This window comes from Macaca nemestrina, chromosome 13 (assembly GCF_043159975.1).
Source record: "Macaca nemestrina isolate mMacNem1 chromosome 13, mMacNem.hap1, whole genome shotgun sequence".
In the NCBI taxonomy this organism is placed as follows: domain Eukaryota; kingdom Metazoa; phylum Chordata; class Mammalia; order Primates; family Cercopithecidae; genus Macaca; species Macaca nemestrina.
In genome coordinates, this window is record NC_092137.1 from 27,007,068 (window position 1) to 27,020,875 (window position 13,808).

At 52.2% G+C, this 13,808-nt stretch overlaps 1 protein-coding gene and 1 long non-coding RNA gene across 6 annotated transcripts in view; one reads left to right on the forward strand and one right to left on the reverse strand.

The window, feature by feature from the left end:
* Nucleotides 1-8,112, forward strand: part of LOC105479773 (microtubule associated protein RP/EB family member 3) — a 57,514-nt gene extending 49,402 nt beyond the window's left edge. For 2 of the 3 annotated variants that reach the window (XM_011738021.2, XM_011738022.2), the window contains exons 2-7: nucleotides 3,157-3,284; nucleotides 4,269-4,414; nucleotides 5,035-5,236; nucleotides 6,521-6,675; nucleotides 6,815-6,967; nucleotides 7,215-8,112. In XM_011738021.2, the coding sequence (XP_011736323.1) occupies nucleotides 3,164-3,284; nucleotides 4,269-4,414; nucleotides 5,035-5,236; nucleotides 6,521-6,675; nucleotides 6,815-6,967; nucleotides 7,215-7,283 (846 nt within the window). In that variant the 5' untranslated portion in view covers nucleotides 3,157-3,163 and the 3' untranslated portion in view covers nucleotides 7,284-8,112. The remainder of the gene's footprint in view (nucleotides 1-3,156; nucleotides 3,285-4,268; nucleotides 4,415-5,034; nucleotides 5,237-6,520; nucleotides 6,676-6,814; nucleotides 6,968-7,214) is intronic. The other variant, XM_011738025.2, reaches the window with a different exon arrangement.
* Nucleotides 6,428-13,803, reverse strand: LOC139357797 (uncharacterized). 3 transcript variants are annotated; one of them, XR_011611562.1, is made up of 3 exons: nucleotides 13,571-13,734; nucleotides 10,812-11,020; nucleotides 6,428-10,720 (listed from the first exon to the last, which is right to left on the reverse strand). It is a non-coding gene; the product is annotated as an uncharacterized lncRNA (long non-coding RNA). The 3 variants fall into 3 exon arrangements; XR_011611561.1 differs by having other exon boundaries at nucleotides 6,428-9,892; nucleotides 10,115-11,020; XR_011611560.1 differs by having other exon boundaries at nucleotides 6,428-11,020; nucleotides 13,571-13,803.
* Nucleotides 13,804-13,808: the final 5 nt, after the last annotated feature.

The following is a 13,808-nucleotide window of genomic DNA, read 5'->3' on the forward strand; positions in this document are numbered from 1 at the left end:
GCTAATTTTTGTATTTTTAGTAGAGACGGGGTTTTGCCATGTTGGCCAGGCTTGTCTCGAACTCCTGGCTTAGGTGATCGGCCCCCCTCAGCCTCCCAAAGTGCTGGCATTACAGGCATGAGCCACCACACCAGGTCTCACACACATGATTTCAAGAGACCGTGTGGGATGCCATGAAGAGCCATGCCCAGGGTGCTGTAGGATCACAGGCATATGCCTCCCACAGAGGGGTCAGAGAAAGTCTCCTGGAGCTAAAGAAGAGTCCTGAGGCTGAAGCCGGTGGAGGGGGGATGGCGGGGGGATGGCAGGGGGACCCAGGCCAGAAGGTGATGAGACACGATTTAGAAAGAGGAGAGGACACAAGGCATCACTCAGTTGTTCAGCGTTACTGAACGTCTTGCCTGTGACAGGCCTGGATACCCCACTCTTGGCTTCAAGGCACTTCCGACACGGGGCACAGGCATTTAAAAGTCCAGTGGTAAGCGCAAGGGCCAAGATGCAGGGCAGTGGGCGCAGAGCCGTTGTGGAGGAGGAGACTCAAATGCAGTCAACATTACCCTCGGAAAGCTCTGAAATTGCCAGGTCCTGAGTCTTTAGGAGCTCCCATGACAATAATTCATTTCTGTTTCTCTTGGCTTTTTGGCCCCACCTGGCCTCCCTTTGCTGGGCAATGAAGGACAAGGTTTATTTTTCAAAGGAGGAAGAACTAGGAATAAAGAGGAGGGTTTTCTCTCATGATTTTTCTTCAAAGCATTCATTTAAGTTAAACGTGCTCCGTCCTATGTGCTTGGGGTCAGGGGTGGGAACGTGAGGGGCACACAGCTCTGCAGATGCCTTGCTGAGCCTCCCTCTGTAAAGCAGTACTGCTCACAACAGGACCATGCCTGCAGATCCTCCGGGCATCTTGGTCAAAGGCAGTTTCTCATTTAGTAGGTCTGGGGGAGGGCAAGAGAATTGGAATTTTTAACTGGCTGATCCCCATATAGTCCCAGTGCTGCAGGTCTGGGGCCACAGTTGAGAACCATGGAGCAGAGAATGAACTTTCGGGTGGGGACAGCATTCCAGAGAGAGGGTGAGTAGGAAGCTGCCTATGGCTCCTAACTGGGGGAGCAAAGTGGGAGATGAGGCTGAAGAGGTGGGGTCCCCTTATGAGTTTGATAAGTGGTCGGGAGGAGTCACATGATAACAGCAGATGCCTGCAACAGATAGGGAAATATTCTTCCTGTAAGAATATAGGGTGTGTAAGATGTATTCTTATTTCACAGAGACACTTTACATATTAAACCTGGAGAAATATTCTTCGCTCACTCCAGAAACACATGTCCTCACAATTCTCGGAAAACACAGTCCTTTTGACCTATCTTGTTTCTCCATTTCTGATAAAGAACTGATTACAAGAATTATGTCCTCTTTTTCTTAACAGCGCAAGTCAGCAGCAGCAACTGAGCCCTGGCCTCTGTGGGGTGGGAAGGAGGCTCACTGCTGGCTCCACACCAACTGCTGGTTTCAGTGCGGGAGCATAGGGTCAGAGTGGCCAAAAGAAGCCAGAAATCCCAAGTTGTTAAACATCTCAACTTTAAAATATTGGGCACTAATTCAAAACTGTTTCCAGCACTATGAGTGCTAAACAGTTTAAGTCTGCAAGGCAAATTCAGCCAAGGAGTGTCTCTTTTACGACTGCTGGCTGAAAGGACTTCGAGTGGGGGAGGGGGGTGACCAGGCCCGCTTTTAGCTAGATTCTGACGACAGCAGTGTCAAGGATGGATTAGGAGGAGGGGGAGACTGAAGGCTAGAAGGCCTTTCAGGAGGCTCCTGCCAGCCTGGGCTAGAGAGAAAATACAGTCAGCCCTCCACATCTGTGGGTTCCACATCTGTGGATTCAGTCAAATACCAATCAAAAATATTCAGGAAATAAAAAGGATTGTTACATCGCCTACAGACTTTTTTTTCGTGTCATGATTTCCTAAACAATACAGTATAACAACTATTTACATCGAAGTGACATGGTAGTAGGTATTATAAGTAATCTAGAGAGGATTTAAATCATACAGGAGGGTTGTGTAGGTTAACTGTAAATACTACATCATTTTATATAAGGGACTTGACTGTGCATTGACTTTGGTACATGGGGATGTTCTGGAACAAATTCCCTCATGAATACCGGGACAATGGTATGCATAAATCCTGAAGGTAAGCAGAACGGGGTGGATTGGGGAGGGGGGGTTCCAGGACTTGAGGAATGAGAATTAATAGGTGCATGAGGGAGAGTAGGCTGTCTGAGATGACCCCGCAGCTTTCTAAGGTGGTGATTGATGGCTGGTGGTGACATTCACTGGGATAATGAATACAGGAGGCAGAAGCATATTCTAAGGGAAGGTTGTGGACAAGCAGAATTTAGATGCGTCTGCGTCAGCCACAGGAATATGGAATCTGAAGTCAGAACAGAGGCAAAGGTTAGCTGGCTTTCTAAAACACAAATCTGGTCAGGTTACTGTCTGCTGAAACCCTCTAATGGTTTCCCGTCATCCAAACAGAAAGTCCAGATTCCTCCTCCTGGTAAACAAGGCCCTGGCAACCTGTCCCTGCCAACCTCATTGTGCCACACCCCAACAGAAAAATCTGCTCCCTGGGCCTGCTCCACAACTCAGAGTGCCCAGAATAAGCTCTGCCTTTGTTCTTGCTAGACCCTGTTCCAGAACATCCCCCCATACCAAAGTCAAATACCTTCCACCCATCCCTTTTTATGTCTGGAAAATTCCTATTCTTTTCAGGCTCCAACATCTCTTTTCTGAAGCCTTTACTGACCCTGCCCAGCAGATACGCTTACGCCCTTCTTTGTGCTGTCCCTGAACATTTATGTGCCTGTTTCACTGCCCCATCGCTCCCTACTGAGGGGATCTGCCTGTCTGTAAATGCCTCAAGGCAGAGGCCATATCTTAATTAACTTGGAATTACTGGCTCCTGGCGCACATCTAGCATATAGTAGATGCTCACGAAATGTCTAAGGAATAAAGACCCTCCCTCTGGGGGTAAACTGTGAGGGCAATCTGGAGGGAATGTTTCTTACTTCCCAGGATCATACAGCCCGTGTCTCGTGACAGCTAAGGAGCTGCATGAGGCCCCAGTGCTGACCTCACCATTTTTCTTGCTTTCCAGCTGGGGTATGGCCGTCAATGTGTACTCCACATCTGTGACCAGTGAAAATCTGAGTCGCCATGATATGCTTGCATGGGTCAACGACTCCCTGCACCTCAACTATACCAAGATAGAACAGCTCTGTTCAGGTAGGAGGCTGGGAATATGGGAAGTGGCCCTGCCGGAAGGAAAGGAAAGAAAGGTCAGAAGGCAGAGCAGCCACGGCAGGGAATATACAGTCATGCATGGCTGAATGACTGATGTGCCCAGAGAAATGTATCCTTAGGCGATGCTGTTGTTGTGTGAACATCACAGAGTGTATTTACACAAACCTGGATGGCGTAACCTACTACATTCCTCGGCTATATGGTATAGCCTACTACTCCTAGGCTAAAAACAAGTACAGCATGTTTCTGTACTAAATACGGCAGACAGTTTTAACACATGGTAAGTATTTGCACATCTAAACACACCTAAACATAAAAAAGGTACAATAAAAAGATGGTATTATAATCCTATGGGATCACCATCATATATGTGGTTCATCGCTGACCAAACCATCATTATGCAGCCCATGGCTGTAGCTTGTGACTAGACTAAGGAGGAGAGCTGGAGGCCCTGAACCAGTCAGACTATCTGGAGCTGAAGTCAAGAAATGGAAGCAGGGAAAGAGAAGAGCAGGAGAGGCACCGTGAAGGACTGCAGGGAAAGGAGGAGTGGGGAGCTGAGAGCCAGGATGGCGGCAGAGCCACAAGTCTGACCTCATCTCTCTGGGTCCAGCTCTCAGCTCTTCTGGTGGTGCAACCTTGGGCAATTCACTCTGCTGCCTTAGGCCTCAGTTTTCCCATCCATAAGATGGAGACAATATCACCAAGTAACTAGAGTTGCTATTGGGATTACCCTACCTACATGCAGTGTGTGATGTGGTACTGGTACATAATGTGCATCAATAAATAGTCATCGCTCTTCTTCGTGGAAAGCTGGGGGGATTCTGGCCATGTCTCTCCTGAAAGTAGGACTGGCCCCAGCCTCAGAACAAGGAGAGAGAAGAGGAGATGGGGTTTGGGGAAGTGAGAGAGCAGCCCACAGAAGGAGAGCAGCGAGAACCCTCAGCCAGCTGTCCTTCTCCACAGGGGCAGCCTACTGCCAGTTCATGGACATGCTCTTCCCTGGCTGTGTGCACTTGAGGAAAGTGAAGTTCCAGGCCAAACTAGAGCATGAATACATCCACAACTTCAAGGTGCTGCAAGCAGCTTTCAAGAAGATGGGTGTTGACAAAGTAGGTGCCTGCGCTCCGGGGAGGGGCCCGAGGAGCAGTGTGACCCTGGGGAAGAAGAGGACCCATCAGCCCGGGCAACTGGGGCTCCTGGGGTCATTCCAGTGCTCGCGCCTCCCTCCACCTCCCAACTCTCCAGAGGGAATTTTCCCCCTTTTCAAGGCACAATGGAAGAGCCCACAACACTTGCCATCCCATCATGACAACAGTCCTTTCCCTTCCTCCTCTCTGGACCCTGCCCACCCTAACACTGAGCTCTGTGTACCGCTCCTGTGAAGTTCCACCTCTCTCTGTCTCTGTAGGGCCCAAGAAAGTGTCTTTGCTCACTCTCCTGCCTCGGTGGCTGCAGACCCCCAGCCCACACACAGGCAGTAGAGCCGAGGGACGCCTCCCCACACAGTTCTTCCACACGGTGCCTGTAGAGAAGGGATGCCTCTGGATCTGAGACCAGGGCCTGCCAGCCTACCTGTCTGCTGTGGTGCCGTGGGAGGGGGGCAAGTGGAGAAGGTGGAGGACGCTGCAGCCCAGGGGCTGGCTTTCCTGAGAGCAGTGGCCCTCAGCAGAGAAAGGCGGCCCTACAGCAGCAGGTGGCTAAAGTACTCTGCTTATGTGGTCTATTTCAGATCATTCCTGTAGAGAAATTAGTGAAAGGAAAATTCCAAGATAATTTTGAGTTTATTCAGTGGTTTAAGAAATTCTTTGACGCAAACTATGATGGAAAGGATTACAACCCTCTGCTGGCGCGGCAGGGCCAGGACGTAGCGCCACCTCCTAACCCAGGTGATCAGATCTTCAACAAATCCAAGAAACTCATTGGCACAGCAGGTAACGTGCCCGAGCCGGGGGAGGGAGCATGGGGGGCCGGGCCGGCAGGCCTCTACAGCCAGGAATGCCCCCTGGGCCACGGCCCGGCCCTGCCAGCCTGGAGGAGACTTGTTATCACGGAGTTCAGATGACGCCGCCTGCTGGCCGCTTAGACCGGGGGAGTGAAAGTAGTGGGTGAGAGAGCTCCACAAATTGCTCCAAGAGGAGAGCCACCAGCACCAGCCATGGTGGCAGCTGGGGTAGGAGGCCCAAGACACTTTGTTTCGTAGCACGAGCTAACTTGTTTGCCTCAAGATGGTGGGGCAGCAAGGTGACTTGGTTTCTCCGTCCAGGTGCATCCAGGCCAAGAGCCTGGTGCCAGCACCACAGCCCCTTCTTGCCCCCTGCCCACTGGATGGCCAGAGCAGGAGTTACCAAGCTGGATCACACCTTTCCCTACTCCAAAGGCCCAACAGTCCTAAGTCCTCGAAAGATGAGTCTCTAGAAACGAGGCTTTGTCTGAGTCCTGGAGGGGAAGGGAGAGAAGCAATAGGGCCTTTGGGAAGCAGCAGCGTTGGGAGGGGAAGGGAGAGAAGCAGCCCCAGCCCGCGTCGGACCCCGTCATAGCAGAGCCACCTCCTCTGTCTGCACTGCCGTTCTGCCTGGGCCTGCCCCACTCGCCCGCCTGCTTGCTTCGCACTAGAAACAGCCCGCTCTGTCTAGGGAGGTGCAGTCACTAGTGAGCAGTTCGCCACGGCATGCTGGCTGCGCTGGGGAGGAGCTGGGGTCCCTGATTTGGCCACTGCTGTACAGATACCTGGTCCAGCCCAGCAGAGGGCAACAGAGCCCATCCTGACATAGGGCCCCAGGAGGGACAGCCACCCAGAGACGATGGCTTTGGGCTGGGGCTTCTGTTAGGAAAGGCCCTGTGCCAGCTGCCTTTCCTCTAGCTATCAGTATGAGAGGGACCCGAACCGTTCCAACTCCGCTTCCCCAAATTTGCCGTCCTAATTTCTCTCCTCTATCCCTCAGGCCAACTCTCTCCCGGCCCCAACACCTCATACCTTCTTTAGTCCCTATAGTTTCTGCTGTCCCAGGCTTGCCAAACGGCTGCCCAGCTGCTGGAGTGTCCATGTGGCCAAGGCTCGGGGCCTAGCTGTAGATGGCCTTCCTGGGGTGGGGGCAGGGGGGTGAGAGTGCCTGCCTGTCGCATGGGCCTGCCCCCGCAGTCCTCACACCAGGCTGTCTCCTGCCGCGTGTGCTGTGGGCTCACGTGGACTCACCTGACTCTTTCCCTCTGGGCAGTTCCACAGAGGACGTCCCCCACAGGCCCAAAAAACATGCAGACCTCTGGCCGGCTGAGCAACGTGGCCCCCCCCTGCATTCTCCGGAAGAATCCTCCATCAGCCCGAAATGGTGGCCATGAGACTGATGCCCAAATTCTTGAACTCAACCAACAGGTGAGTGGGATGGGTAAGGGTAGCTGAGATAGCCCTGTCACCAAAGCCAGGCCCTTGGGGTGTCTGCAGGGACAAGAAAGGGCAGGCAGGGGAGCCTGAGGTGGGGACCTCTGACTTGACACCACTTTGTCACAAGCAGCTGGTGGACTTGAAGCTGACAGTGGATGGGCTGGAGAAGGAACGTGACTTCTACTTCAGCAAACTTCGTGACATCGAGCTCATCTGCCAGGAGCATGAAAGTGAAAACAGCCCTGTTATCTCAGGCATCATTGGCATCCTCTATGCAACGGAGGTGAGCACTCCCAGGCCCATTGGGCACTCCCCAGTCTGGCCTGGCCCTAAGACCAGAAGTGTGATAGGGCCAGAAGGGACCGTGGAGAAAATTTACTGATGAGAGAGAGGTAAAGTTACTAGCCCAGGGTCACCTATTAGCAGGGCTCCCAGGCTCTTGACCCCTTGCTCTTCAGCTGCCTACAGAACCTGAGAAGCCCTGACTGGCCTGCCTGGCCCACCACTTTCCTCTCCTTCCCACCCTCCAGGAAGGATTCGCACCCCCTGAGGACGATGAGATTGAAGAGCATCAACAAGAAGACCAGGACGAATACTGAGGGCGGCCGCAGCCCTGGCTGACTGCACGGCTTCCCCATGCCTCCCTCCCTGCTCCACTCCCACATTATAGTCCTTTCCTAACATGGTCAGCCGGGTGCTTTGTGTCAGTGCCGCAGCACTGGGGAGCCAGACGAGCGGGGCTTGGGGGCATGGGGCCGGAAAGCGGTGGCGCTGGCCCAGTTGGCGGGACCCCTGTCCACACCCACCCTATTTATTTCTGTTGTCTCTCTGTTGTGTCACCCAACATTTCCCAGGGTGCTGCTGCCACCCGCCCCAGCCAGCCACCTGCTCCCGACAGCCAGCAGCTGTGTATTTGACAAAGTCATTGGTATATTTTTACTTACTGGATTCTCCTTGCACTTTACCTGTTCTTTTCCAGAGCTGACAGCACGGGCTCGGGGCAGTGTGCCTGGCTTGGCTTCCCTTCCCCATGGCTGGGGGCTGGGGCTGGACTCACCCATTCTAATTTATTTTGTCTTTTGGCTTCTCAGTAACTGAGGGGAAGGCTGATGTCAGGAGAGGGAGAGGGGGCTGAGGAGGTAGTGCCGTAGGCCCAGGGGGTCAGGGAGAGGGAGGGGGGCATGTGAGGGATGGAAATGACCTCCTGGCACCAGGCTCACCCACCCAAGGCCCCCTGCCCCAGCACCGAAGCCCAGTGCTGCCCTGAGGCCCCCAGCCACTCCCTCCAGCAGCCTGGTTCACCACACAGACTCTGCCTGGACCCCATTGTCTGTCTGCTTCCCACCCACCCTGCCCACCCCCTGCCCCTCAGGCACCAGCCTGCATATGTGTTCACTTTTATTTAAATAAACTTGTGCGGTAAAAGTCCACAGCTGCAGCACAGCCTCACTGTCACCCTCCCACAGGCCTGGAAACCACCACCAGCTCTGGGCTCGGAGCCCAGCTCCAGCCTAGCCCCAGTGCCCAACACTGGTGGTAGGGCTCTGAGGGCAGGCAGGGGCCCCAACCCCCTATCCCTGAGGAGGAACTAGGTCTGGGCCCGTGGCCATGACAAGGGGCAGCTGGTGAAGCGGCTGTGGGACACCATGACACCGTAGTGGCCTGGCCAAGAGGTTCTTCGTTTCAGTCTCCTTTGGGTCAGGGGGACTGCATGTCATTCCCCACCTGTTGTCAAAGCTCACACACCTCACCATAGTGATTCAGCTGAAGACAGGGGCTCACGTGACAGAGAGAGCTGGGATGGCTACAAAGAACAAGCAGTTCTGAGTGCTGAAGCCCAGGATGGCAATGTCCAAGGGGGTCCTTCTGTAGAGCAGGCTCCAGTGGGAACAGGGAGCCAGGGGCCCTTCCACATTATCTGCACAGCCCCAGTCCCGGCATGTGCCTGACAAAAGGCCACACTAACCAATGTCCCAGAAGCCCAGCAGAGACCAGGAGTGCGGAAATGAATGTGAGAGCCTTGGGGTCATCTAGACCAGCCCCCGGTTTACTGAGGAGGGATGAGAGGCCCACATGCGTGACTCACTCGCCATGGCAGAAACCTGGGCTAGAACTCACACTTCTTCACTTGAGGTTCAGGGCTCATCCCCAAAGACCACTGAGGTTCTTCCAGCTGCAGGACAGTGCTGGTTTCCTCGCCACCCTGAGTATGGCCAACATGCAGCTGGGGCCGTGTCTCTTCTGTGGCCCCACCCCATGGCCCCTTTCGAGACCACCACCATTTCTATCATGACATCAGGTTCAAGCCTTAAATAAGCAATTCATGTCTGTTTATTTCTCAATCACCACTGCCCCTTTTGACTCCCACCCCCACATACATAGACACTTCTGCCTTATTCTATCTCTGTTCTTCTCCTCCAGCAAGTTCCTTGCCTGCTTTTACTTATCGTGATGATTTTAATTCCCTTGCCTAATTTTTAAAGGCTTTTCCCCATGATTAAAGGTAGATACCATGAAAGGATAGGCCATTGTTCTGCATTGCTTTTCAGGCTGAGACCTCACCCTGAAGGTAAAGTGGGCGTGGGAGGCACTGTGTCTATATCACAATCCCCAGAAGTTGTGAATATGTGGGTTACATGGCAAAAGGGAATTAAGGCTGCCTGTGGGCCAGGCATGGTGGCTTACGCCTGTAATCCCAGCACTTTTGGAGGCCAAAGTGGGATTATCACTTGAGCCCAGGAGTTCAAGACTTCCCTGAGCAACATAGGGAAACACCATCTCTACAAAAAATAAAATTTGAAGGTTGTTGTGGCATGTGCCTGTAGTCCCGGCTACGCAGGAGGCTGAAGCAGGAGGATCACTTGAGCCCAGTTGTTGTTAAGGCTGCAGTGAGCCATGATTGCTCCACTGTACTCCAGCCTGGGCAACAGAGTGAAACCCTGTCTCAAAAAAAAAAAAGAAAGAAAGTTGCAGATGGAATTCAGGAAGCTAATCTGCTGACCTTAAAACAGGGAGAGTGTCCTGGTTTATCCAGGTGGGTCCAATGACATCACAAACATTTGTAAGGGTGGAAGCAGGAGGCAGAAAGGGTCAGAGTGGGCAGGGTGTGGTGGCTCTGTCTGTAATCCCAGCATTTTGAGAGGCCAAGGCAGGAGGATCACTTGAGCGCAGGAGTTGGAGACCAGCCTGGACAACAGCGAGACCGCATCTTTACAAAAAATAGAAAAATTAGCCGAGCATGGTACTATATGCCTGTAGTACCAGCTACTTGGGAGGCTGAGATGGATCACTTGAGCCCTGGAGGTCGAGGCTGCAGTGAGCCATAATCATGCCACTGCACTTCAGCCTGGGCAACAGAGCAAGATCCTATCTCAAAACAAAAAAAAAAAAAAAAAAGAGGTCAAAGTGATACAATGTGAGAGTGACTCACCTGCTGTTGTTGGCTTTGAAGACAGAAGGGAGCCATGAACTCAGGAATGCAGGTGGCCTCTAGAAGCTGGGCAAGACAAAGAAATGGATGCTCCCCAAAAGCCTCCAGAAAGGAACCCAGTCCTGCTGACACCTCAATTCTCGCCCAGGGAGACCTGAGTTAGACTCCTGCCCTCCAGAACTGGAAGATAACACACCTGTTTTAAGCCACTAAGTTTGTGGCAATTTGTTTTAGCAGCAATAGAAACGTAGTACAGTGGGTAAAACAGTGCTTCAGTGAGCTCATCCTTCTGCTTACTCCCATACTAGACACCCATGTCCTCCTTGACCCAACATCTTTTTGGTCTTCAAACCCCATGGTGGGGCCTACCCAAGCCCACCTCCATGGCTAGTGTCTAAGGCTGCTCTTCAAACACCCAGAGCTTAAGGATGTAAAGCCACTCCCTTCTCCCCACCTCTTCCTGGTACCTCATACTAAGTGCTTCTTTCCTCTGGAACACTAAGATGGTGAACTGTAATTTTTTGTTTATACATTTGTCTCCCACACAGCCTTCAAGTTCCTTACAAGCAAGTGAGGTATATCTTCCAGCTCCACCTAGCACAGGGCCTGACACAGAGAAGGTGCTTAGAAAAGGTTGCTGGATAAGTAAATGCATGATTTATACGTCCTAGATGCCAAGTTAGAACTGGTAACTTACCAGACTATTCCAATGAAAGAGAGAGTCCCCCTCCCACCCTTCTGTGTGCCTCTGCCATGGGGCAGCCCCCTCATTTGCCTCAATGGAAAGCCAGTTCTGTTTCTCTTCCAAAAACAGGGTCTCTTCTGTGATCATACATGTGACACAGGAGGGGTCGAACAAAGAGAAGATATTGCTGTTGGTCTCCTGAGTACACCTAAACCAATGACCTGCAAAATGAATTGATTAATGATCAGCTCAAATATGGTCCTTGCCAAAAGCACTGCATCTCAGAGCTACCTGATGGAAAGTCAGCCATGGTCAGGCCTAAAGGGGCTGGAGGACAGGTAGAAGGAGGCAGCAAGATATGCTCGTCTCCCACCCCCTGCCTTCCCCTACCAACATTTCACACAGCCCCATTTACCCTTCCAAAAGAGTGGATTATGCCACCCTCTCACTGGTCTCCCAGGGCCTGAAGGATAAAGTCCAGATTTGGCAGGCAAGTTCCTTGGCATATGGGCTCAGATCCTTTTCCAACCTTATATGAGGCTATTGTTGCATTGCTATAAAGAAACATCTAGACTGGGTAATTTATAAGAAGTTTAATTGGCTCAGTTCTGCAGGCTGTATAGGAAGCATAACGCTGACATCTGCTTCTAAGGAAGCCTCAGGCAGCTTACAATCATGGCAGAAGGCAAAGGGGGAGCAGGCACATCACATGGTAAAAGCGGGAGCGAGCAAGCGAGCGAGAGAGAGAGGTGCTGGGGAGGTGCCACACACTTTTAAATGACCAGATCTCATGAGAACTGGGATCCACCATGAGGGATCCACCACCATTATCCAAACACTTCCCACCAGGCCCCGTTGCCAGCACTGCGGATTACAATTCAACATGAGATTTGGGCAGAGACAAAAATCCAAACTGTATCAAACCTCATCACCTCCAAAGTCCCATCAAGCATTGTCCCATTGAACTGCTTCCAGTTTACCAACCCTCTAGGCCTTTGTTTTACATCAACAGATCCACACAACTGGCATTTTCTCTCCACCCACCCTAATCCTCAGCCAGTGAAAATTCAATTTTGTTTTTTGTTGTTGTTGTTTTGTTGTTTGGGGTTTGAGATGGAGTTTAGCTTTTGTTGCCCAGGTTGGAGTGCAGTGGCACAGTCTGGGCTCACTGCAACCTCCACCTCCCAGGTTCAAGCGATTATCCTGTCTCAGCCTCTTAAGCCGCTGAGATTATAGGCATGTGCCAGCATGCCCAGCTAATTTTTTGTATTTAGTAGAGACGGGGTTTCACCATGTCGGCCTGGCTGGTGACCTCAAGTGATACCCACCTCGGCCTCCTGAAGTGCTGGGATTACAGGTGTGAGCCACGGCGCCCAGCGAACCAATGAAAATTCTATTTCTCAGAACCTATCTCAGCTGCTGTCTCCTTCCAGAAGCTAATCTCCTTCCTAAAGAATTCATCACTCCCTCAGCTGTTCATCCTGTAGGAATTTGGACTCTCATAGTTCTTACCATAATACCTCAGTATGGCAGATAGGAATCTCATCCTCACACACAGTAGTATATGAAATAGCACATTTCTTTAATTGTGATAAGTCACTTCGATTTTCTCTTCCCTCATTCTCCTCTGCTGGCATGCTTCAAGGTTCTGAAGGCTCCCAAGATACTAACACCCTCCACATGGATGTCTGAGCAGGAACCTGTCTGCAAATGCCTCAAGTCTGGGGCTCTCCATCGCTTCCCTGACACATCTGGAACTTGGGACTGACTCTTGTGGTGGGAGGCAGAGCCTGTTCTTTCCCATTGCCTGGAAGGGGAAACCCGGCCCTAGCTGTCCCAGACCCCCAAACTTTTCTCAGCCTCCATGAGAAGAACTCGGAGGCCAGGAGCAGTGGCTCACTCCTGTAATCCCAGCACTTTGGGAGGCTGAGGAGGGTGGATCACTGAGCCCAGGAGTTTGAGATCAGCCTGGGCAACACAGCAAAACCCTGTCTCTACAAAAAATACCAAAGATTAGCCGGGCGTGGTGGTGGGTCAGGTGATCCGTGGCGGTGGATCAACCGAGCCCTGGAAGTCGAGGCTGCGGTGAGTTGTGATCGTGCCACTGAACTCCAGCCTGGGTGACAAAGCAAGATCCTGTCTCAAAAAATAAAAATAAAAATAAAAGAAGTATTCTCCATTCTCCACTTCCTACCCCAGCTCCCCAACACTCTGCCCTTTCCTCAAGCCTCCATCCTCTTCCTTGTTCTTTGGCAATAGATTTGTATAGCCCATTAAACCCGAAGTTTAATCACTAGCAGCAGTAAAGCCAGCACTTTCCTAGAAGAAAGGAAGCATTCAATCTTCAAACTCTCCCCAGAGATGAGGAGCACTACTTCCATCCCATCCTTCCAGCTGTACCAGAAAGGAAAGAAAAGCAGTGGCTGGGCGCCGCAGCTCACGCCTGTAATCCCAGGACTTTGGGAGGCCGAGGCGGGTGGATCACTTTAGGTCAGGAGTTCGAGACCAGCCTAGCCACCATGGCGAAACCCAGTCTCTACCAAAAATACAAAAATTTGCTGGGCGTGGCGGCGGGAGCCTGTAGTCCCAGCTACTCGGGAGGCTGAGGCACGAGAGTCGCTTAAACCTGGGAGGCGGAGGTTACAGTGAGCTGGGGTCGCGCTACTGCATTCCAGCCTGGGCATTCCAGCCTGGGCGACAGAGCGAGACCCTGTCAATCAATCGATCAATCAATTGATCAATAAAGGAAACAAAAACAGAAACAGTTCTACCAAGTCTCTCGATGCCGTGGCGTTCACATCGGCGCTCAGTGAACGTTCTCAGAAGGGAATCTCCTCTCCTTCCGGCCTCTTCGCCTGGACGGGGACCGCAGGCTGCCACGGGAGCCTCTTCCAGTCGCTCCTCGCCCGAAAGAGCCCGGCCCAGGAGAGGGACTACAAGTCCCAGGCTGCCTTGCGGCGGGCGCTGGGCGCCGGGCGCGCGGTCCTGCGAGGAGACGTGGCAGAGTGC